General features: G+C 36.9%; 1 protein-coding gene and 6 non-coding genes across 7 annotated transcripts; 1 reads left to right on the forward strand and 6 right to left on the reverse strand.

Moving 5' to 3' along the window:
* Positions 1 to 2979: 2979 nt before the first annotated feature.
* Positions 2980 to 25338, forward strand: LOC134848601 (uncharacterized). Its single transcript, XM_063866118.1, has 8 exons — positions 2980 to 3299; positions 20435 to 20669; positions 21729 to 21806; positions 22148 to 22216; positions 24328 to 24423; positions 24505 to 24559; positions 24661 to 24704; positions 24986 to 25338. Exons 1-8 carry the CDS (start codon positions 2980 to 2982, stop codon positions 25316 to 25318), a joined length of 1230 nt encoding a protein of 409 aa, XP_063722188.1. The 3' UTR covers positions 25319 to 25338.
* On the reverse strand, positions 7718 to 7799 carry Trnas-uga (transfer RNA serine (anticodon UGA)). The gene has a single exon. It is a non-coding gene; the product is annotated as a tRNA-Ser (tRNA).
* On the reverse strand, positions 8404 to 8489 carry Trnas-uga (transfer RNA serine (anticodon UGA)). Its single transcript has one exon. It is a non-coding gene; the product is annotated as a tRNA-Ser (tRNA).
* Trnas-uga (transfer RNA serine (anticodon UGA)) lies at positions 10967 to 11048 on the reverse strand. Its single transcript has one exon. It is a non-coding gene; the product is annotated as a tRNA-Ser (tRNA).
* On the reverse strand, positions 11651 to 11732 carry Trnas-uga (transfer RNA serine (anticodon UGA)). Its single transcript has one exon. It is a non-coding gene; the product is annotated as a tRNA-Ser (tRNA).
* On the reverse strand, positions 12335 to 12416 carry Trnas-uga (transfer RNA serine (anticodon UGA)). The gene has a single exon. It is a non-coding gene; the product is annotated as a tRNA-Ser (tRNA).
* Positions 13008 to 13089, reverse strand: Trnas-uga (transfer RNA serine (anticodon UGA)). The gene has a single exon. It is a non-coding gene; the product is annotated as a tRNA-Ser (tRNA).
* Positions 25339 to 25634: the final 296 nt, after the last annotated feature.

Consider the following 25634-nt stretch of genomic DNA (forward strand, 5'->3'; position numbering starts at 1 on the left):
CGAACTGGAAAGAACGAAAAGGGAGCTGGACGAGATGACTAAGACCATGCTCAGTACGGAGGAAGATAGGGACATGTGGAAAAGGTTGTTCGAAGACTGCAACAAAAAGCAGGGTGAAGAAATTGAGCGCTTGAGGCAGGACTAAAAGGAGCGATCGGAACGGATGGCGTTGACAACGGGCGTGGAGAAGGTGATACCTGCAAGGAGTATTCCTCGTGGGCAGTCCCCGATGGAGCTCTTGACGCCTCGAGAAATGAGTCAGACAACGGAGACACCGCTCCCGACAGCAACAGATCGAGTGACAATCCCGGACCCTAGTGACACCTTGGGTGACCCCGTCGTGGAACAAACGGTGAGGAAGCTGATAGAGACAGCTGGACGACTGGTCGCCAACAAGAATGCGCCAGGTTCCGGTGTGACTGCACCCTATGGAACGATCGACGACACGGGCAGAGTACGACTCTCCCAGACTGTGATCAGACAGGGAATAAGCGACGCGACGCGACGCGACGCGACGCGACGCGACGCCACGCCACTAATGGGGAGCTCTAAGGCCCCAGAGAGAAGAATACAGAAGATGCCGGCGAAGAAAGTGTCACGTAATAGACGTACAAAAGAATAATCAATTGAGATATAACTTCACGGGAGTTCCGGAGACAGATCCGAGAGCTTGCTTCAATCGAGCGACTTGGAACCCGGCAGTAAACCTGCAGCAACCGCCACTGGGGACATCACATCTGATACTGGGAGACAGCTTAGTCATAGTACTATCGATTTTGAGGACCTCTTGGTTCACCACCGTGATGGCCTTCGGAGGCGCGACGATAGCCCAGTTATATCGGATGGTGGAACTAATGAATCCAGGGAGGATCCCCAATGTGATGATCCTGGTTGGAACGAATGACATCTCTAGAGGTTCGGATGAGCAGGAAGCACTATGGGAATCAATGATGGTGGGCTTGTTTACTACTCTCTGGCAGAAATTCAACTGCCGGAAGAATGATCCTCATGGACATCGAACATAGGTTGAGAGCATTTGAAACCAATGAAAGGAGAATAGGGAATTTCGTGGGAACGATGGATCCATACTTTGTGGGGAGGAATGCCGCCGTGTTATAATACACACATTTTGCCTATACGGATCAAGCGACAAGAAGGCGAATAAGCAGCGCCGCAACTCCCAAGCCTGGAAGATTTGACGAGGAATGGGCGGGATTAGGCTTAGCGCCTATGAAGATGAGAGGCAGGACCGAACTGTCTGAGGCCTCCTTGATCCTGACTAGTGTGAAACCGGAATTGAAAGTAGGAGGAACACTGCAGGCGAGAACCTTCCTAGCACCCTTCGGCTGCGAGGAAATCAAAGTGGTCCATGGAGAAGAAGAAGATGGATCAGCTGGCACACTGATCATACCGAAATTTCCGGAAGGGGCCGACAATGAAAAGCAAGGGCCCTCAAGCTCGAAGAAGGATATGTCAGAAGGAGATGACGGACAGGGAGGAAACCGTCAAGCGGAAGAAACCATGCAACAAGATGCAAGTCAAGCTGGTGGGGTAGACGACAGGGCATCGACAGGAGGAGTATCCAGCCTGGATTTCAACATCTTCAGTTATCTTAAGAACAACGCGGATACGTTGGAGGCGACTGAGCCAGCGGATGAACGCATTTCGACACTGGAACCTCCGTCAACCTTTACAGAAATGAAACGGAATTTGCCGGAGAGCAACTCTCCTGGCAATTCGAGAAATAACGAACAAACAATCCTCATGGAATCACCTAGGAGAAGAAGAATAGAGGGCTCAGCCAGAGTACCTTTCTTGGGAACGTTGCCCGAAGAAGAGTGGGAAGTACATCATCGAGACCATGAAAGTAGGACGGGATGCAGATTGGACAGAGTGGCATTCATGGAAGAAGTCTGGACAGTGGTTCAGAGCTATGGGACCCAGTCCATTTTGAAAACAGGTCTCAACCAACCATTGGTGCGGGAAGTCCTTGACAAACTTGATGAGTGTGAAGGGAGATTGAGTGAGTTGTTGATTGACTCAGCCACTGATGAAAGTGAGGCGAACTCTCCCATCAAGATGACACCGCAGGATGATAAAGGAGAGGTGGTGTATCTGTTAAGAACCCGGAGGTGAACGATGCGATCGAAATTGGTGATTGATAAGATCAATGAGATGAAGATGAAGTTAGGCAGCAAGGTGATGCCGAAGAGAGTAGGAAAGACGAAGGTGGATTCAGAAATATCAATGAAAGCTGTCAATTCAGCGAAACGAAAACGAGTCCAAGCGGCCATGGATTTGGGACAAGATGATTATCAATTACCTGGCACGGACAGAATATTAACCGATGTAGCGATGGTGCCACCCATTCTCATGGCAGGGATAAAGTCAACAGGTTACAAATCCAAAAGGAGTGACCGCACTCTGACTGGAGCAACCTTAGAAATGGAAATACTTAGCCAATGTGGAGAAAGCACGATGAAAGACTTTAAACCATATCCCATGAACCACGGAAAGGGAAGTGTTGCTGGGCAACTAGTACCAGTGGAGTATAACCGACTGACAGTGTCGGAGACTGTGTCAATAGATGAACCCGCCGGTGGATCTATGGAGATGTTAGAATACCGAAACTCGGCTAGAGGGTATGTAATGGCTCTGGAAGACGAAATGGCCATGGAAGGTTATCTGGAGACGATGTTGCGAGGCACCACCCTCAAGCAGAAGGCGTATGGAACTTTAGCGTCATCCGAGATGCAGGCGGAAACGATCGAGCAGTTATTGAGCCTTCCGTGGAAAGCAGTGGTGTTGAAGTACTTCGAAGAGGAAATGAGGACTGCGCCGAGAATACACGCTCTCATGGCAGTACCCTACGTAAGAACCGAATTACAACTGAGGTTCGCCTGGTGCATGATGGGATTAACTCGCAGGGAATATGACTCATAGGAAAGGAAAAGGTCAAAGGAAGAAAAAGTTCTCCTTATGACGAACCTGAGGGATCTGATAACCCAAGAGGGAGCAGCAGTAGCGTGCGCGAAGCGGAGAGACGCTCTCTGTTTCATCCGATTCCTGATAGAGCAGATTTCAGTACCAGCATTGAACACCTGTGCCAAGATGTTGAGGGAGGGCGATGAACGAGCAAAAGCCTTACTCTTGCTAGCACTGCTCTCCAGCAGTGCTAGCAAGAGTAAGGCTTTTGCTCGTTCACCGCCCTCCATCAACATCTTGGCACAGGTGTTCAATGCTGGTACTGAAATGCATCAAAGCAAGCCGATGAGGGTGAATATGAAAGAACCTGAGGAGTTAGAGCCCATGAGAAAGATCGACGAAATCAGGAGATTTTCAAACAAGGAGCTGAGACTCACTAAAGAATCTATGGGGGCACTACCGAAATCCAGTGAGTACTGTGGACCGATCAAGAAGAAGTCGTACAGCTACGTGTCCGGAATCATAGGGATAGCGTACAATCTTTTCCTGAGTGAAGACATACGCGATTGCTTCTTCGATTACGAGCAGGCAGTGTTGCTAAGATTCTGGACGTCGAGAATTGTAACAATTAAGAGCGCTAATAATCCACAGACCAAATTGGGACTGGTCTTGGAAGAAGAGGTGACTGCACCTTCCGTACCAAAATCCGACAAAAGTGTGGAATTTGGGTTGGTATTCTCAGATGAACTACTGAGAACGAGCTTGATGGTAGTTTGGGAACTGATGAGACCATCATGGTGTCCTAGTCCCAATGCTGACTCGATATTACGGGCAAAACAAGACGTGCAGAGGGAGCTGAATGCAGATTGTAACCTGCGTGACCTGAACATCATATATAATGTGATGATAACAGCCTCTAGGAGCAACGGGGAAGACAAAGTGGAGTTGCCTGGCTGGGGACCAGAAGACTGAGTCAAACCTGGTAGCTGTCTGGCGGAAGTCTGTGGACTGAAAGGTCTCGTTTGTGGAGGTCTGGATTGTGTAAAAACCCTAGAGAGACAACACAAGCAATTGACGATATTGTTTGGGAATGTCGTGATGAAAGCAAGAACGGAAACGAATTTGATCGCAGATTGCCACGGAGGAACCGAGGTGAATCTAGTGACTGCACTAGGATTTTACAGCATGTTTGGTTCTTTAGAGTCACTATTGAATCTAGAACAAAAACATGAGATGGTCACAGCCATCAGTGCAGAAGTGTTCCCAGGAGTTCTGCAAACTGAGCAAAAGTACATAGGAAAATGGAGGGAAGCGATCGAGACGGAAATGAACATCAGACACAGTGAGTCTTATTGTAGACCATCAGGAGCACGATATTTGGTGGGATCGACATTGGCTCCAATGTGCAAGAGCAGCTACTCTGTGCATTTCGTAGCTGTGGATGTAAAGAGTACGAGAACGATCGTGGATCAAGCCTTCTCAGTGCCAAAGTGTGTGAGACTAACGAGAATGTCCGAAAGATCTTACGAGTTGCTATGTAAAATGTTCTCAGCAGTTCCAGAGAGAACAAAGGAGGAGTTGGAATCGATACTGGGAAGGAAGTTCATGGGATACGTGAGTGGGAACTTCAGTGACTTTGAAAGACAGAAACAGAGAGGATCAACCGTTACGGATTACAATACAGTAGACGAGAATGATGAAAACGTAATTGGAGGAGCATCATGTTGACACATGACGAGTTTCCCTGCCACTGCTTGCTGCAGACCTGGTGGTATCCCGAGCGTAGTAATCTGGTGTTGATCTGGGACTCTGGAAGGCTGCTCTCCATGGGTTTACCAGACTCATCACGGCCCATAACGATAAAGATAGTGGGAGTTATGATGGTGATACGATGGCTGGAGGCTCATGTGAGAGAAAACAATAGACAGGAGGCACCGACGAGAGAAAAGTTGCAGAAATTGGATTGTCTCAAAGATTTAGATCTTTTTGAGACAATGTGCAATATTCTAAACATTCCGATGGAAGTGAAAAAGATATGGGCGAGAAGACGATTGATGCCATAGTTCAGAGCTAACATGACTGCATGGTTGTACGAATATATCAAAAAGCATATGTCGAAGCACGGCAGAGTGTACAGTGGATATCAGCTGGAATTGGAGCAGGAGCTTTCAAGCGCGCTTTCGTGACTCATCGGAATGCAGTGACCACCGCTGTAAAGAGAATTTCCAGGACAAGTGAACGTAGTGGAAAGGAGAAGGAAGAGATGTTGAAGGAAGATTTGGAGAGAAACGTGACGTTGTGTCTCCACAACAGCTTCTGCCGAAACAGAGAATCTAACGTGGATCCCCTACCTTGTTGCAAACAGAGGGTAGAAGAGCAGAAGTGTTGGAGGACTGCTTCCAACAGCGTCAGAATGGCTAACGATGTGTTGCAAGACACAGAAACTGCAAGTGCGCAGTCAGTGTCACAGGAGGAAGAGATGGAACATTGACAAACGGTCGAAAGAACAATAAGCAAAAAGAAAGAAAATTAGAAGAATTTAGAAGTTTTAGAACTTCTAAACGACGAAAAATGAAAAAAACAGAGGAGTGACGACAAAAAAGAAATTAAAACTCAGAATTGTTTTATGAGTGTAAAAAAAACTCAAGTGAGAAACTAAGCAACCAAGTTGTAATTGAAAACTGAAACATTTAGTTGAGCTTTGAACATTAAAGAATTTGTTGCTTTTATAAATTTGCATTTTGATTTTAGTTAGTGGCTTTAGAGACACTTACTATTTATTTAGAAAGGCTTGAGTAAAGAGTATATTTAAATATTCCAGCCTGCATGACTGTTTTTAATCAATTAGGAGAACTGATCACTTTGTGGTGATATGAAATGCTTGGGTAATCTCTCGAAAAAGGAGATTGTTTCATTGTTCTTTCTAACCACAGTCAGTTTTTTAGTTTTATTATTCAGGACAATAACAAGCAAGATTTCCGAAGGGAGGAAGCATAGTAGGATAATTTCAGCTTGTTGGTTGGCAGGACTGTCCTGCAAACCAACATCTTTTGAAAATCTAGGAGAAAAAGTTTTAATCAGGGCATTGACATTGGAAGTCAGAAAAGATGTTTTTATCTTAGGTCATATCCTCAATGTGCAGATTAATGAAAAAATTTGAAGGCTATAGTGATGTAGTATGATGCCGTTTATATTCTGCAGTGAGTCGATATGACGCGGATAAAAGTAATTTCGTGCATTTTGTAAATTCTGTTCGATGACACTGTACCAATTTTACGAACACTGCGAGATTCAATGAGGACATTGACCGGACTGTCCGGGGAGTATGTGACATTCGACCAGAATGGACAAAAATGCAGATTCAACAGAGTCGAAATTTTAGCAGCTAACCTTCCGAATTGACGGTTTTAAGAGATTAACAACGTTATGGGGACGATTAGTCAAACGGTGAAGGTCAAGATATTCTGGTATTTTGAAATTTTAAAAATTCGATGTGATGACTTAATAATTCTGAGAAGCGTCAAAAGCGGCCATTTTGGAAGAAAGCCAGAATAAAAACACAACAACATCAGTTGCGTAGGCGATAACGACGAGAATTGTGATTGGAAAACAACAACAAATTGCAGAAGTAGCAGAGACCGTTCCGATTTGCAACTATTGTGTCGCTACAATAGTTGCAAGGCCGTTGCGAACAACGGTGAAGGGTGGAAGACAGCCTTCCGGAAGGAAGATAAGGGTCTTATTTCCCCGGATTCAAGAATCCGGAGGGGTCTCGGGATTGGAACTTATATCATTTTATACAAACTTTTAGCTTCCCTATTATGTCCTGAATTGAATTTAATTAACATCTGAATTCATTTTGCTAGGATGAGAAGCTAGGAGTTGGGGGAAGGGGTTGATCCATCTTCGATGGAGATGATGATTTTTATCTACTGAACAAAAACAATAATAAATCAATAAATAGTAGTAGCCCTGTTTTTAGGAGTGACCCCGTGGTCTGGAGATACTGAGACCCAGCCATGAGCTCACTATTTCTGCATGTAATTTAGTTAATTTGAGTGTTTTGACCGAAGCCGAAAGCAGTAACGTTTTTGTCGACCCGATGTTAGAAAGACCACCAAAAGAACTGGCTTGGTAGAGAAGTAGAGACGGTGAAAAGCATGTAGAGCTCTGTTTAGACGTTGGTCAGTCGTCTTAGAACCTAGCTTTATTTTCCGTCGATATGTATCGTCCGGGCGAATGTTACACCAAAGCAAAAGTCGCCGTTACAAGTCTAAATTTTTAGAAAATACAACTTCTGTATATTTCTAAAAAAAAACTGCTGCTTCTGAAAAAAATTCCTCCAAAATTTTAGCTGAATTCTTTTGTCCGACAGTCCCTTTTCTTTTCCTACTTTTTTAATCAGTAAGAGGTATATTTTTTGCGAGACCCTAATTAGGAAGGAAATCTTGTTGAAAATGTAAGAAAACATTTGGGACTTAGAACTAACTCAAACTGAAAATTTCGACTTTCAGTTTAGTGTTTTTTGACTGACTACTAGCAAACAAATTTGCGGCTTTTTATAAACCAAAGCTTAGTCGAGCCTGTCATGCTGCTCAACTACTTTAAAAAGCATATAAGAAGCATATAAGAAATACATGATCAGGTTAAGTTTCAATGATCACCATCCGAAATATTATGATAACCGTACTTAAGCTTTGAAACGTTTTTTTTATGCCAAATTTACGTACAACGCACTTTCAAAGAATGGAAAAAAATGGTTACAACAAAACAACAAAAAAGACTTCTTGCCCGCTGCGAGCAGGGTTCGAACCTACGCGGGAAAATCCCATTGGATTTCAAGTCCAACGCCTTAACCACTCGGCCATCGCAGCTGAAAGCTCTAAGTGACCGAAGAAAAACTAAGCCAGGGTTTCAACCAAAGCAAAAGTCGCCGTTACAAGTCTAAGTTTTTAGAAAACACAACTTCTGTATATTTTTAAAAGAAAACTGCTGCTTCTGAAAATAAATTCCTTCAAAATTTTAGCTGAATTCTTTTGTCCGACAGTCCGCTTTCTTTTCCTACTTTTTTATTCAGTAAGCTGTTTTTTTGCGAGACCCTAATTAGGAAGGAAATCTTGTTGAAAAATGTAAGAAAACATTTGGGACTTAGAACTAACTCAAACTGAAAACTTCGACTTTCAGTTAAGTGTTTTTTGACTGACTACTAGCAAACAAATTTGCGGCTTTTTATAAACCAACGCTTAGTCGAGCCAGTCATGCTGCTCAACTACTTTAAAAACTGTTTGGCAAATGTCAGAAGCATATAAGAAATACATTAAGAAAACACTTGATCAGGTTAAGTTTCAATGATCACCATCCGAAATATTATGATAACCGTACTTAAGCTTTGAAACGTTTTTTATGCCAAATTTACGTACAACGCACTTTCAAAGAATGGAAAAAAATGGTTACAACAAAACAACAAAAAAGACTTCTTGCCCGGTGCGAGCAGGGTTCGAACCTACGCGGGAAAATCCCATTGGATTTCAAGTCCAACGCCTTAACCACTCGGCCATCGCAGCTGAAAGCTCTAAGTGACCGAAGAAAAACTAAGCCAGGGTTTCAACCAAAGCAAAAGTCGCCGTTACAAGTCTAAGTTTTTAGAAAACACAACTTCTCTATATTTTTAAAAGAAAACTGCTGCTTCTGAAAAAAAATTCCTCCAAAATTTTAGCTGAATTCTCTTGTCCGACAGTTCTCTTTCTTTTCCTACTTTTTTGTTCAGTAAGAGGTATCTTTTTGCGAGACCCTAATTAGGAAGGAAATCTTGTTGAAAAATGTAAGAAAACATTTGGGACTTAGAACTAACTCAAACTGAAAGTTCGACTTTCAGTTTAGTGTTTTTTGACTGACTACTTGCAAAAAAATTTGCGGCTTTTTATAAACCAAAGCTTGGTCGAGCCAGTCATGCTGCTCAACTACTTTAAAAACTGTTTGGCAAATGTCAGAAGCATGTAAGAAAAACATCAAGAAAACACTTGATCAGGTTAAGTTTCAATGATCATCCGAAATATTATGATAATCTATTTCTATCTATTATATATTTAAATGCGGGCTTCACTATCTCGCCATGTTTAAGCTTCTTCAACGTATTATTTTTGCATGTTTACGCTATATCGTATATTGCAATGGTTATTTTTTTTTCGATTTTTCAGTTTGATTTTAGTGGTTATTTTACCGAGTTTAAATTGAGCAGCCCAATATCGAATTAGCGGTTGCGAATTTGGCCTCCAATTTTGAATGCCCGAATCATTTTCATTTTAGCTAACAAGATAAGACGATTTTTGAGAGATTTTCAAAAATTATTTGAAATTTCAAATAACCAAATAATTTAAAAAACTCGAAGTTCCCAACCCTGTAGTTGAGCGCTGTCAGAGTACTCTAAGGAGTTACAAATCTTGCCTCCAAATGTTCAAATCCTTGTAGTTTTCGAGATATGACGGTTTTTGTGATTTTTTCAGAAAATTTCAAGAAAACATATACATTTTTTTTCGCAAAATCTGAAATTCCCAACCCTGTTGTTGGGTTCCGTCAAATTAATCTCAAAGATTGCGAATATTGCCTCCAAATATGACTGCTCAATTCTTTTTAGTTTTCGAGATATGACGTTTTATGTAATTTTTTCAAAAATTTTCAGAAAACTTAAATTATGATTATTTTTTTAAAATCTGAAATTCCCAACCCTAAAGTTGGGTACTGTCAGAGTACTATCAAGGATCGCGAATCTTGCCTCCAACTATGATTGCTCAAATTGTTGTAGTTTTCGAGATATGATGTTTTTTGTGATTTTTTCAAAAATTTTCAGAAAATTTTATTTAATTATTTCTCCAAATTTGAAATTCCCAACCTTGTAGTTGGGTGCTGCCAGAGTACTCTAAGGGGTAACAAATCTTGCCTCCAAATATCACTGTTCAAATCTTTGTAGTTTTCGAGATATGACGTCTTTTGTGATTTTTTCAAAAAAAATTTCAGAAAACTTACATTAATTTTTTTTGCAAAATCTGAAATTCTCAACCCTGTAGTTAGGTCGTGTCAAAGTACTCTCAAAGATTGCAAATCTTGCCTCCAAGTGTGACTGCTCAAATTGTAGTAGTTTTTGAGATATGACGTTTTTTGTGATTTTTTCATAAATTTACAGAAAACTTAAATTACTATTATTCTTTTAACATCTGAAATTCCCAACCCTGTAGTTAGGTCCTGTCAGAGTACTCTCAAGGATTGCGAATCTTGCCTCCAAATATGACTGCCCAATTTTTTGTAGTTTTCGAGATGTGACGTTTTTTGTGATTTTTTCAAAATTTTCAGAAAAATGAAATTATTATTTTTTCGAGATTCGAAATTCCCAACACTATAGTTCAGTGTTGTCATGATACTCTAAAGAGTTGCAAATCTTGCCACATGCAAATGATAAACGCGACTGCTCAACTGCTTTTAGTTTACGAGATGTGACGTTTTTGATTTTTTCAAAATTTCTCAAAGAAATTATCTACAAAGAAATTCAAAAAATTTGAAACTACCAGGTTGATGAAGATACAACCTTATTGTCAGCGTACACCCAGGCGTCTCAAATCTTGCCTCCTAATATGAATGCTCAAATCCTTTTAGTTTCCGAGATTAGACGTTTTTTTTCAATTTTTGTTTTTCGGGGTTCCTTACCCTATAGTAGGGTGCTCTCAGGGACTTTCAGTGGTTGCAAAGCTGGCCTCCAAGTTTCTCCAGAGGCCCATTAAGTTTTAGAGATGACGCTTTTAAAATAGGAGTTAAAAAAATTTAAAGTTTGTAATTGGGTGCAGTCAGAGTACACTAAAAGTTTGCAGATGTTGTTTCCAATATATGCGGTTTTTACTGAGTTGTCGAAAAATTTCGAAGCACCGAAGGTGCGTTAAACGCTAGTTGTATTTAAGCTTTGAAACGTTTTTTAATGCCAAATTTACGTACAACGCATTTTCAAAGAATGGGAAAAAAGGTTACAACAAAACAACAAAAAAGACTTCTTGCCCGCTGCGAGTAGGGTTCGAACCTACGCGGGAAAATCCCATTGGATTTCAAGTCCAACGCCTCAACCACTCGGCCATCGCAGCTGAAAGCACTATGTGACAGAAGAAAAACTAAGCCAGGGTTTCAACCAAAGCAAAAGTCGCCGTTACAAGTCTAAGTTTTTAGAAAACACAACTTCTGTATATTTTTAGAAGAAAACTGCTGCTTCTGAAAATAAATTCCTTCAAAATTTTAGCTGAATTCTTTTGTCCGACAGTCCGCTTTCTTTTCCTACTTTTTTATTCAGTAAGAGGTACATTTTTGCGAGACCCTAATTAGGAAGGAAATCTCGTTGAAAAATGTAAGAAAACATTTGGGACTTAGAACTAACTCAAACTGAAAACTTCGACTTTCAGTCTAGTGTTTTTTGACTGACTACTTGCAAACAAATTTGCGGCTTTTTATGAACCAAAGCTTAGTCGAGCCTTTCATGCTGCTCAACTACTTTAAAAACTGTTTGGCAAATGTCAGAAGCATGTAAGAAAAATATGAAGAAAACACTTGATCAGGTTAAGTTTCAATGATCATCATCCGAAACATTATGATAATCGTATTTAAGCTTTGAAACGTTTTTAATGCCAAATTTACGTACAACGCACTTTCAAAAAATGGAAAAAACTGGTTACAACAAAAAAGACTTCTTGCCCGCTGCGAGCAGGGTTCGAACCGACGCGGGAAAATCCCATTGGATTTCAAGTCCAACGCCTTAACCACTCGGCCATCGCAGCTGAAAGCACTATGTGACAGAAGAAAAACTAAGCCAGGGTTTCAACCAAAGCAAAAGTCGCCGTTACAAGTCTAAGTTTTTAGAAAACACAACTTCTGTATATTTTTAGAAGAAAACTGCTGCTTCTGAAAATAAATTCCTTCAAAATTTTAGCTGAATTCTTTTGTCCGACAGTCCGCTTTCTTTTCCTACTTTTTTATTCAGTAAGAGGTACATTTTTGCGAGACCCTAATTAGGAAGGAAATCTTGTTGAAAAATGTAAGAAAACATTTGGGACTTAGAACTAACTCAAACTGAAAACTTCGACTTTCAGTCTAGTGTTTTTTGACTGACTACTTGCAAACAAATTTGCGGCTTTTTATGAACCAAAGCTTAGTCGAGCCTTTCATGCTGCTCAACTACTTTAAAAACTGTTTGGCAAATGTCAGAAGCATGTAAGAAAAATATGAAGAAAACACTTGATCAGGTTAAGTTTCAATGATCATCATCCGAAATATTATGATAATCGTATTTAAGCTTTGAAACGTTTTTAATGCCAAATTTACGTACAACGCACTTTCAAAAAATGGAAAAAACTGGTTACAACAAAAAAGACTTCTTGCCCGCTGCGAGCAGGGTTCGAACCGACGCGGGAAAATCCCATTGGATTTCAAGTCCAACGCCTTAACCACTCGGCCATCGCAGCTGAAAGCTCTAAGTGACAGAAGAAAAACTAGGCCAGGGTTTCAACCAAAGCAAAAGTCGCCGTTACAAGTCTAAGTTTTCAGAAAACACAACTTCTTTATATTTCTAAAAGAAAACTGCTGCTTCTGAAAAAAATTCCTCCAAAATTTTAGCTGAATTCTTTTGTCCGACAGTCCGCTTTCTTTTCCTACTTTTTTATTCAGTAAGAGGTATATTTTTTGCGAGACCCTAATTAGGAAGGAAATCTTGTTGAAAAATGTAAGAAAACATTTGGGGCTTAGAACTAACTTAAACTGAAAACTTCGACTTTCAGTTTAGTGTTTTTTGACTGACTACTAGCAAACAAATTTGCGGCTTTTTATAAACCAAAGCTTAGTCGAGCCAGTCATGCTGCTCAACTACTTTAAAAACTGTTTGGCAAATGCCAGAAGTATGTAAGAAATACATGATCCGGTTAAGTTTCAATGATCATCATCCGAAATTTTATGATAATCGTATTTAAGCTTTGAGACGTTTTTATGCCAAATTTAAACGCACTTTCAAAGAATGGAAAAAAATGGTTACAACAAAACAACAAAAAAGACTTCTTGCCCGCCGCGAGCAGGGTTCAAACCTCCGCGGGAAAATTCCATTGGATTTCAAGTCCAAGGCCTTAACCACTCGGCCATCGCAGCTGAAAGCTCAAAGTGACAGAAGAAAAACTAAGCGATTGTTTCAACCAAAGCAAAATTCGCCGTTACAAGTCTAAGTTTTTAGAAAACACAACTTCTGTACATTTCTACAAGAAAACTGCTGCTTCTGAAAAAAAATTCCTCCAAAATTTTAGCTGAATTCTTTTGTCCGACAGTCCGCTTTCTTTTCCTACTTTTTTATTCAGTAAGCTGTTTTTTTTGCGAGACCCTAATTAGGAAGGAAATCTTGTTGAAAAATGTAAGAAAACATTTGGGACTTAGAACTAACTCAAACTGAAAACTTCGACTTTCAGTTTAGTGTTTTTTGACTGACTATTGGCAAACAAGTTTGCGGCTTTTTATAAACGAAAGCTTAGCCGAGACAATCATGCTGCTCAATTACTTTAAAAACTGTTTGGCAATTGTCAGAAGCAAATAAAAAAACACATGAAGAAAAGACTTGATCAGGCTTAGTTTCATTGATCATCATCCAAAAAGGTATGAAAATTGTATTTAACTATTGAAAAAAATTTTGATGCCAAAAATACGTATAACCTACATTCAAAAAAGGAAAACTCTTCTTATCCGCTGCGAGCAGGGTTCAAACCTACGCGGCAAAATCCCATAGGATTTCAAATCGAACGCCTTAATCACTCGGCCATTGCAGCTGAACATTCACAGTGCAAGAAGAAACATTAACCCAGATATTTCCATCATTCTAAAGTCTGGAACGATCTAAATTTTTTTTTTGAAAAAACAAATCCAAAACTTTCAATAAGATGAACTCAACTCAACTTCAAGGCTAAACTGCACCTTTCCACTTTTTGTCCAAAAGTTTGCGTTCACAGATTAACTTCAGCCTGGAGTGAAACAACTAAGAACAGCAACACTCATGCATATAAAAACCAACTGTTAGCAAACCGATTCGCGCTACGGAGTTACTTGAAATTTTACAAGATTCATATTTGGAAAAGTTTGTTAGAAAACTTTAAACTGTTCGCCAACTGATTCGCTTTATGAACCAACCTTGCTTGAATATTGAATAGCTTGCTTAGAAAAATTTGAATGGTTTCACAAGAATTGGCTTAGTAATGTGAATGGCTTCAATAAAAAACTTAATATTTTTCCATCCAACTTAATCGCTTCTTGAATTAACTTATGAATTATTTCAAAAGTAAAATAACTTAACTTTAAAATGTTCAAAGTTTCATAGCTTGTTAACATAAATGAACTACCTATTTTTTGCGAGCCGATTGATTGTCGGAGACGGGCTTGCTGGTGTTAATCAAATTACACGTTTTTTGTATTCATAAGACGCAATGGTTAAGAAATACCAGCGAGCATAGCGTTTAAGATCTTTCAGAGCAACCATCGATCATTTCAGAGCGCGAATTGGTTTTAGGGAAGATTAATTGAATTGTTTTATAGCTTGAAAAGCTTACTTGAAAAACTTTAATCTTCCCTAAAACCAATTCGCGCTCTGAAATAATCGATGGTTGCTCTGAATGATCTTAAACGTTATGCTCGCTGGTATTTCTTAACCATTCTTGATTTTTTCGAGAACTTACATGCTTTATAAGACTAATTGAATTGTTTTCTAGCTTAAATAGCTTCCTTGAAAAAGGTTAGTCTTATAAAGCATGTAAGCTCTCGAAAAAATCAAGTATTCTTAAACAAGCTCTTGAAGCTATAAAAAATTGAAACATTTCAAGTTATTTCTTAGATAAAAATAGTTTTACAAAAGTTTTACAAAGCCCAAGTTCTAAGCAAGCAGTTCAAAGAATAAAGCTTTGAAATGTTTAGATTTATTACCTAGAACAAATCGGTTTGATGAAAGATTTTTTTTTCTAAGCAGGCTATTAAAACTATAGAACTTCGAAATAAAATATGGTTTTTTATAGACTGATTAGGTTTGCAAAGTTTACCTTTTTCTCAAGTCATTTCGGCGATCAATTTTTGAAATTTTTTAATAATTTTTATAGTATGAACCGGTTTGCAGAAAGTTTAATTTTCATTTTTCTAAAAATGATATTTTTGCAATGAAACTTTGAAATTTTTCATGTTACTTAATAGACCAATTCGATTTGCAATAAAAGCTTTTCAAGCAAGCCAATTCAGCTATGAAACTTAGAAATTTTTCAAATCTTTCTATAGACGGACTCAGTTAGCAAAAATTTAACTATTTCTTTCAAAAAAACTGTTTCCTAGACCGAAGCGCTTCGTGAAAATCTTTTCCAGACAAATTTCGTTTTTTGTTAACTACCATTTTTTGACTAAATATTTTTTATCATAAAAACGTATTGTTGTATTAAGCTCAAATTCGATGAAATAGTTTTTCTGTGGTCATTTTTTGTAAAGTTTTTCAGGTTTAGAGATTATCAGTTTGGCCAAATTGGGACAATTAACGCGCGTTAGATTTTATGCTATTGATGCGTAGGCGGAGTTTCCATTCGTCATAGAAGTCGTTCAAAATTGAATTGAGGTATGCTTTTTGGTGTAATTATTAATTTGCTATATTCAAAATAAGTCATTTTGCTTTTCATATAGCGTATGCGGAAATCATTGGAAAAAAACTCATTTTTTCAATGGTATCTTTTTTTTCTGAAAATTCTCTTAAAGTGAACTCTACTCCATCAACCTTAAAAAACATTTGGAAGTACCTTAATTTATACACTCCTAAAATTAAGTTGAAATCATTGCATAGAAGAAGCACAATGATCAAGGCTTACGATATACCCAAATTGGACCATTTAATTATTTTTTAGATAATTTAAAAGACGGTGCGAACAGGGTCTGATTATACACTGGAAATTCTCTTCATTTCAAGTTCAGAAAATACTCGGCTAATGCAGCTGTTATTACTTTTCCTTCAGCTGAACTGACCGAAGTTGTTCACAAATTTCTTGTATTTTACTTCCTTTAATATAACAGGAACATGCCAGACAAGTGAATATCAAATTGGCACTGGTACAAAACTTAGTAAGAAGAAACAAAGCCGACAATCTTTGAGCAGACACAAGTTGAGCCAAAAAAAAACGATTTAATAAAAACTTTATGAGAATTAAGTCGCCATTGAAAATATAATGAACAACACTGAAACTTGCAATTACAATGAAAGTTGCTTGCAGCGCAAAAAAAAATCAGTGATCTGGCATCTAAGCCGACAAGCTTTGAGCAGAAACTAATTGAACCGAAAAAAAATGTTTTAGAAACATTTTTTAAAATCTTTCAAGTCCCTCCCTGAAACTACAATGAACAACTATTGCATTTACAACTGCAAATAAAATTGCTTACAGTACAAGGAAAACGCATGATTTGGTTACTTAGCCGACAAATCATGAGCAGACAAAAGAAAGTCTGACAATTCATTTTGAATAGAAAAAAATTCAATTGTATACAATTGCAAAAAAAACGAGATCCTTCGAGATTCGATCCCAGACTTCAGCGAAGGAACCGGGAAATGGGGAGGAACCTAGAAGTATTAAATAAATTGACCATACTAACTGATTCAACTGATTTTGTTAAACTAGTTAGTAAAACAGAATAAAACCTATATTCCGAAAGGATAATGCTTGATAATCGCAAGCGAAATTAAAATAGATGAAAACAATTCACGGGACAAAGGTTTCTCAGGCTGACACGACAAAAAATTCGAACTTTTTTGAGGCTTTGATTGCTAATAACATACATAAAGTTAGCTAAATTGGCTCAAAATTTTTTTCAAAATTTCCAGAAGCAGGCGTTATTTTTTGTGCATAAAAACTGCCGCTGCAAAAAATTAGGTCATAACATACAAAAAAAACTGATGAAATCCAACTATATACCCAAACAGGCAGCCTGAATTTTTTGCTGATAGAAACAAAATCATAAAACTGCTCCGAAAAACCAAATAAGCAATTGTTAAGATGACTCTATCTAGTTGCTGCAAGCAAGATTAAAACATACGTCACAAATTGTATTATTTATCAAATTCAAAACCTTAATCACTTGCCCGTTCTTCGGCTACTACTTCGTATCTTCAATCCAGCTGAAAAAATCTTGGACACTAGCCAAAAAACTCATGTTTAAAGAAACTTGACATTTGGCCTCAGAATCATGAGTACCACACTTAGTCCTCAGAGGTGAGAGGTGCGCATGCTTTTCATATTGCCATTTGATTGCGTCGGAAGTTGATGAAAATTAATCCCACACAGAGGCGAGGCGGATGTTCTCATCATTTGCGATACAACACAATTATAAAAAAAAAATCGAAAAAAAGTTAAAAAACTAGGTGAACTAAAGTTTTCGTCTGCTGGATTAACGTGTTTAATTTTTTTTGAACTTGTAAAACTGATGCGGGACAAAACGCGTAATTTCCAAAACTGAACTTTGCCTAAATCCTTAATTGTTTCACGAATAAAATAAGTGAGAAATAAGAACATTTTTTCACATTTTGGATTTTTCCCCAAAACATAAGCTTTCTCTTACAAAAAATTAAAAAGTAACTGCTTCTGCAGTAAAAATTTGAGCAACTGCTTTTTTCAATGGAACATTTCATTTCAGATTCGATAGGTTAGTTTTTAAAAAGATTCAAAAAATTTCTAAAAATCAATGGAACATTTCATTTCAGATTCGATAGGTTAGTTTTTAAAAAGATTCAAAAAATTTCTTTTTGCAGTTGACTTTGCAAAAACCGTAACTTTGTTCTGTAAAACCAATTCTAGTCCGATAAATTCAAGGCTGGTTCGGGTTTTTCGGGTTTTACAAACTCGGGTTTTTCTATGGAAAAAACAAGCTGAAAATCGTCGAGTAGAGTAAAAACAACTCCCAAAAAACGGTCAAATTTTCAAAACTTTCACAAGATTGAACTTTACACTTCTTTCAGAAAAAAATTGGGCAACGTAAATATGAAGGTAAACTTCCAACAATATGAGTGTGTCGATAAAATCTATGATATCAGATTTGGCATAATATTCATCGTCGAAAAGTCCAAAATACGATCAACAAATCAGAAAATTGAAACTTCCGAGAATCATAGTTTTTTGTGTAAAAAAAGGGCGTAGCCGCTTTGCAGAAAAAATTAACCCAACCTGGTTTGGATTTAACCCACGTTTTTCAGGGTAGCTTTCGAAAAAAAGTCAAAAATTTTAAAAAACTGACAAAATATTGACTTATCCGAGGGGCCATGAGTTTTCGTGTTAAAAAAATTGAGCGTAGTCACAAATCAAAAAAGCTTTTCATCACTCGTGCTTGATTCACTCGTGGATTGAACCCAAAATCACACTCAGCGAAAGAAGGGTGTTTTCGGTAAATTTTTTTAAAAATTAGGGAAAACGCTCAAAAAATCAAAAGTTGTTTTTTCAAAAGAGGTTTCTCACTACCCGTTTTTGCCCATGAACCGAAAACCTCAGTTTCGGGAGCTTAGTTTTTGAGAAAAATTAGAAACGATTCAAAAATGGACGAAAATGAAAAATTTGGCTCTTCCGAGGCCCATAAATTAATGCGTGAAAAAAGGTTGGGCGTAGCGGCTGATGAAGGGGAGCTTTTCAAATTTGTTCTGTTCATTGAAACAAATTCTCAGACTTGTTAGGTTAGTTTTTGAGAAAACGCAAAAAAAAATCAAAAATATTGGTCAAATATTCTCCTACAGACTTTTTTTGAAGGCTGTAGATAAAGGAGTAAAACAAAAAAAGACCAGGGGAGTATGCAGGCACACAAGAATGTTGGCGGTATTTTTAAGAATACCCCTTTTGAAATAAAATTTTCCAAAGCGTCTCAAAAAACAATAAAATAAAAAATCCGCTCTGATACACTTTAATAATACTTATTTCGATATCAAACGGAAATTCAAGTCGAAAATGGCAAGTAAGACATTTGAAACTCAATTTAGCAACTGAACAAAACTTACGAAGTAGAAATAAGTCCGACATTTTTTGAGCAGACACCAGTTGAGCTGAAAAAAGCTTAGTTTAAAAAAAGTTCAAGTCTATCCTGAATTTACCATGTAGTAACTATTACCCACGCAGTAATCAATTTTAAATTTTCATGAAATTGAGCATGTCAGCTGCATAGTGATTCAACTGATTTTGTTAAAGTATTTGTTAACTGAAAAAAACCTACATTCCGATTTGATAATGCTTGCGAATCGCAATCGAAATGAATTGACAGAAAAAGTTTACCAAACAAACCGAAGAGTAACCGATTAGTTTTTACAGCTTTTCACGAAACGCAATAGGAAAAACAGTTTTCTTCTTTTCAGGTTTAAAGTTTTCAAATTAAATTTCAGAATGGCTCATTCTGTACTTTTGATCCACCTAAGCACTACGAGGCTAAACTGTGCATTGGATAAGCGCACAATTTTGTGGCTGTTTGTTCCTGGACTCCAGAGACAAGACTCTGAACATGTTAAAACTTTGTCGGAACGATCAAAGAAAATGAAAGATTAAAAGAAGAACAAAGGGAGCGTTTTTGTTGTGGATTCCGCTTAAAATTCCCAAAATTCACAGTTTGGCCTCGTAATGAAAAAAAAGAAACTTTTTATCAAAAAAAGCATCACTTTGGTTTCAGCATGATTTGAAGATTCACGTGAAAATAAAACAAATACATTCTAAAGATACTTTCTAAATATATTTTATAGGATAACTTTTATGAAAATTTGTCAAAAATGAATGGAAATAATTTAATGATACAACAAAGCCAAATAACATGATAAAAGTTTCTATAAACTCTACAGCGAACGTAATTTGCCTTCATTTTAGCTGATTGATTTAAAACGCACTTGAAACAATTGCGTTAGACCGTAAGAGTCTAATTTGAGGTAGACTTTTCAGGAATAAAACTCAACTAGTCAAGTCTAGCGTTGAAAGTTTAAGTTGGCGCCATTTGAGACAATTAAGCTTTTTAACGGAAGCCACGAGAACAACAGTAAAAATTAATCAATAAGTAACATTTAATTATAATACAAAGACTCAAAATTGAAATTATTCACGCTTTTTCCCCTGCTAGATTAGTTTTTGTAATTGAAGAGCTTTCAGCAAAAGAAATTGAATAAAAATTTAAATTAAATCAAAAACCAAACGGCGAAAAGTCAAGTTTGAGCGTGAACAATTCTCAAGACTTTCCCGAAAAAACACATGGCCTGAATAAGTGTCTTCACTTTGTGAATTAGCCTGAAAAAAAGCGGGACTAAATTCTAAAAAATTATCTATCCGTCAAAATTTTTTTAGGTGTTTTAAAGGTAAAATCAAGTACCACAAAACCTTTTAACTTCCTAAAAAAATTCAAGTGTTGAGAAAAAGCCAGTTTTAAAAGTTTTTCGAATAGCAAAATATGTATTTAAATCAAAAAATGGAATAACTCTCGTTTTTAGAAGCAACACAGTGAGAGCTTCTTTGGATTCTGAGTTCGAGAAACGAACCGGATTGGACAACGAAGACATTAGAATTAGTCGCAAGTCGTCAGCGATAAGCATTTCTTTGCACAGACCAATGAATACTCATAGCCAAAGCACCGAGAAGGCTGGTGATGCTGGAACAACTCATTGTGACGAAAGAGAACATCCTCTTCAAATCAACACTACTATTCGAAAGTCGGACAACAAACAAGTATTTTTCACAGGACCAAGTTAATTTCGTCCAGCCTAAACTTTTTAAGGGGGGAGGATGTTAACTTGGTTCTAAGTTGACATTTTCAGCCAATCGGAATAGAGAGTTTTTCATGCAGTTCCCAATAGTTTTAATCCAAATTAAATGATGGTGCCGACAATCTTAACTGGATCTAATTAGGGGTAAGAATTTAACTTTTACATTTTGTTCCGACCATGGAAAATGGGGAGGAACTTTGAACTTTGTATTCGGATGTGTTTAAGTTTTTATTTTTTTCAACGCAAAATCAGGCATAATCATCGGAGTGGATTGAGTGATATATCAGATTAAAGCCCTTTCAGTTGTGATTCGACCCACGTTTAAAAATTTCCAAAAAAATTTCCCAGTGTCGAGAAAAACCGGCTTGAAATTTTTCATTCTTCGTCTTAATTCGAACAAATAAAGCAGGCGAGTAGGCTTACAACAGCTGAATCATAGCTAATTTAAGACCTTAATACTTAAATTTAAGCAAATAAAACTAGTTTTTGGAGTTTTTATAGCTTCATTTATCTGCAAAAATGTTTTGAACAATTTGCCTATGTTACTATGACTGTCGAATATGTCTATATTGTAGTTTTACGTCAGATCCTTTTATCACACCAAGCAGAAAAAAAACTACACTAAACACTAATTTGGAAAAAAAACTTTCTAAACCGTAGTTTTCATAAGACTATGGTCGGAACATTCTGTGCTACTTACACAGTATCCGGCTATCCTTGTTTTATATATTGCAAATACTAAAGACCACATTTCAAATTTTCTTCATATTTAACAGTCGATGATTGTCAAAAACTGTTAAAATTAACCCAAGAATAGCCGTAGCGGTGCTAAGAGTACCGATTGTTTCAATCAGTCAACTTTGCAGAATATGACAAAAAGAGCAAAAAAGAATTTTACAAGAAAAAAAAGTACTTGACTATAGGCGGCTGTCTTCGAAGATCCTAACTTTGCATTGGAAAACCACGTGAATACGTTTTTCTCCTCATCTTGGTAGACATGAAATAAAATTTATCGTTTCAGATCACAAGGCGGAAACGCAAACGCGAAATAGCGATGGAGACTTTTTTCAGATCTATGAATCCAGATGCCAGCGACGACGTACGTAATTAATTGAAGTTTAATTTCATGTTTCTTCTAGAATTTGCAGTTTTGGATTTTGTTGATATCTCACGAATAGTTGTTTTGTGCTCGTATTGATCTAAACTTAAATCACAAAAAAATATATAGATATATATATGTTTTCGATTAGGTACAAAAAATACTTTACTTAAGTTCAACCTAGCAATGACATACGGGAGGAAAACCCTTTTACAATGTGGGTTAAAACATTCAAAGACGAGCATTATTGAAGCTGGCTTCTTGTCTCATTATTGTATCTCAAAAGCCTCTTTTTTCTGGAAAAAATAGATTGTTGCAAAATCAAAAAATTTTCGTTCTAGCGTAAAGAGCTTCTCGGTGGAGTTGAATCACCACAATCTGCATCTACAAGCTCGACGCCAATGTTCAATGTAAGAAAACTGTCATATCTAGAAAAAAAAATAGAAAATCCTGTTATTTTTAAGAGATTAATTGGACTTACAAGTTCCCTTAGTTTGAATTTTCTCGCTTTGCGCATACAAGGACATACAAAAACTAGCAAAAAACCCAAGCCAACAGACAGCAGGAAAAGTGTCAATGAGTTTCAGGAGACCGAAAAATAACACATTTCTTGTTTTGAGTTTGAAAATGTTTTAAGAGTCAATGAACGTAGTTCAGAATCTTATATTATATAAGTCGTGATGTTTTTTTGTTTTTTTTCAGGAAAAGTTTAACATTTCTTCAGGTTCAAATTTACTCCTCGCAGTTTGACTTGTAATTTCTTTTAAATTTCATTCTCGGATATTAGAAAATTGCAATTTTTGCAAAAAAAAAGCAAATCAGATTTTTTACCAGCTACTTGGGTTTATTGACTTTTTGTCAATTGTCTGTTGGCTAGACAATATATAATTTATAGGAATACTTAATGATTGACGTTATTTTGATAAAATTTACCCAATTAGAATAAAACTAGATCAGTCAATAGGTAATTTTTGATATCGCAGAGAAAACTAAAAATTACATTCCTATTGCAAATTTGAGCCAATCACATGTTTATCAACAATTGCATTTTGTTCTTGGACAGCGTAATTTTTCCAAAAAACCAATACAAAAATTTGAACAGAAATTTAAAATTAAACTGCAACAAATTAACAATGAACGTGGATTTTTTAGGGCTTTCTGGTTAAAAAAAATATCCGCACGACCTAAAAAAAATTTCACTTCGTTCATTAACACTTCATAACTTAAGCTCAGAGTAACATCAAAAAGCAACTGTTAAAAAATTGCGTGTGACATTTTCGCTTGAATTGACCGCACTCAGCCAGCAAGGGTGCAGTACAACAGTGCCGAAAAAAATAAGGCCCCAAAATAATTGTTTAATTTGCAGTTGCAGACATCTTGGCGCCAAAATTGAAGTCATTTTCTTTGATAATTAGCGTCAGTAATTTCCGGCTCTTTAGAAAATGCGTTAGAAGTATTCTGAAATTTTCCGCCTTTTCGGCACTGTTGTACTTCGGCACTGTTGAACGCCCCCCAGCAAGCAGACAATCTCCATTTTATTGTAGTCAGTGAGCAGAAAGTTTGAGAACAATTCCATCTAATTTGACATCTAATTACATCAATCAAAGTTATTTAAATTGAGTTGAACTTTGAGTATAATTTTCGTTTCGCAAAAACAGCAGCAGTCAAAAACTTTTTCTTGCTTACTGACATGTCTGTCTCCTAGGTGGTCGGTATCCCAAGAAAAAAATGCAATGTTCCAATGGGTTTATTGGCATGGTTTTTCGACAGCTAAGTTTCTATTTGACACTAATTTAGTTTGACTTTCTTTTAATGTAATTGGACACTAATTATAATTGACCGTGGCTTAATATGACACTAATTTTAAGGGAGCGCGAAAAAAAACGGGACTTACGTTCAAGAACAATCAAAAAATGTTCGGCTCTAACTAGTTTTTTTTGGCTCTGTTGCTCAAAAAAATTGCTGTTGCGCAGAATTTGTTTGGCAAAATTGACAAGTTTTTAAAGAGTTTCGAACAAGCTGGGAAAAACAATTTGCTGATTGTAAAAATAACAGTCGGCAAAATTTCAGTACATCAAAAAAACGCAGTCTTCACCTCAATAAAAAAGTCATGCACAGCTGCAATTGCTTGTGACCATTAATCAAAGCAAAAACTAAGTTGAAAGTGTTATCAAACGCCAGGAAACGAAAAAGATGACTTGTTTCATTTCATGTAGACACTTCTACTTTCGAACAAAAATATTTTTTATGCTCTTCATTTTTTCGAAAAGCAAGAGAAGTTTATGCTTGACACTTTTTTGTAAATTTAGTCCAATTCGTGAAAACTGAATTAATAGATAATTTTTTTTATTCTGCCGGAGAATCTAAAAATTAGTATTCATTTTACAATTTTGCGGTTCGATAGCGCAGTTTTTCTTCCTTTTAACGTGGATTTATCCTGAAGAAAAAAATCTTCAAGACCTATATAAAAGGTTTCACTACGATCATTGATACATAGTAATAGTTCCATTCTGAAATTTAGGTCATAGACCGTGGCTACGCAGCAGAAAGAGTTAACGAAAAACCGACTTTCATTTTATTCGGCTCGCAAACAAACAATCACCAAGAGGATTTTAAGGTATAACTTGTGATCACTTAATTATTTTGAAACGATAATTATAAATTCGCATCTATTATAGAAATTTTAAAAAAATTATAGACTACAGAATCTGCAATTGACGATGGAGGCCAGAAAACAGAGCAAGACACCTCATGTTAGTAAAACAAAGATGCGTTGATCAAAACTTCATTCTCCGATGGCATTTCTTTGTGTTTTTTAAAAGCTTATCAAATTTCAGTTTGTTATTTTTTTAAGATCTGATGATGGAACCAGATATGAACAGAAAAGAAAGACACAAGGTCAGTTCCTTTCGCGATTTTGTTTCTAGAGAAAAAAAAAACGATTTTTTTGCGACAAAAAGAAAACCACACTTAACAACCAAAGTTCGAATCATTAGATCTTATTTGAGGCAGAAGCTTAAGGGTAATTTTGCCCGGCTCAAAAATCTGCCCTCATAAACATTTCATTCATTGAACGGATCATTAATTTTCACTAACGAAACAGATTTAAAATTTTTGAAAGTTTCATAATAATTGCTGTTTCATCATAAGCCCGCGCCAACTCTTATTTAACATTTCAGAAGCGGGGAAAGAAAGTAAAAGAAAAAACACCAAGCAAAGCTCACTTTCAGCTAGAGAAAATCAATTCGGCTTCTTCGAACGACGCAGTTCCATTCACAGAAGCCGAAAAATTTCGTGACGACTCGACACAGGAAAAAATAGCTTTCGAATCATCTTTAGCGAACATGAATGAACATTTTTTACCTGAACAAATACGAAATGAAGATGAACAAACAAGAAATGACGATGAACAAACAAAACATGAAGATGAACAAATAAGAATTGATGATGAAACTGATAACCACATGCCATATTTTCCAAATTTCAGTGAAACTGAATTTGATGGAAGATAAAGCCTAATAACAGCTTTTTTTATTGATTTATTAAGAGTCGATGAATGTAAGTCAGACTCTTGTATAGGTCGTGATGATTTTTTTCGTTTTATATTTTTCAGGAAAAGTCTTAAGCTTTGTTCGCGCTCATTTTGATTTTTCGCGGTTTGACTTTCTATAAATAAAATCAATTGAATTCTCTTCAAATTCAATTGAATTTTTGTCTCTGAAAACGAAGACAAACTCCTCAATCGGACAGCATAAGTACACAGGCCGCGAAAAATGTGATAGACTTTAGTTTCGAAAGTGAAACTTAGTTTCAGAACTCCAAACGAAG

This window comes from Symsagittifera roscoffensis, chromosome 6 (assembly GCF_963678635.1).
Source record: "Symsagittifera roscoffensis chromosome 6, txSymRosc1.1, whole genome shotgun sequence".
Classification (NCBI taxonomy): domain Eukaryota; kingdom Metazoa; phylum Xenacoelomorpha; order Acoela; family Convolutidae; genus Symsagittifera; species Symsagittifera roscoffensis.

Bases quoted from the DNA above. Each gene is read 5' to 3' on its own strand.
- LOC134848601 (XM_063866118.1), top strand. From the start codon at position 2,980: ATGACGAACCTGAGGGATCTGATAACCCAAGAGGGAGCAGCAGTAGCG. The intron at 20,670-21,728 runs GTATTTTTCACA...TTATCGTTTCAG, and splicing joins GAAAGTCGGACAACAAACAA to ATCACAAGGCGGAAACGCAA. The intron at 24,424-24,504 runs GTATAACTTGTG...AAAAAATTATAG, and splicing joins ATCACCAAGAGGATTTTAAG to ACTACAGAATCTGCAATTGA.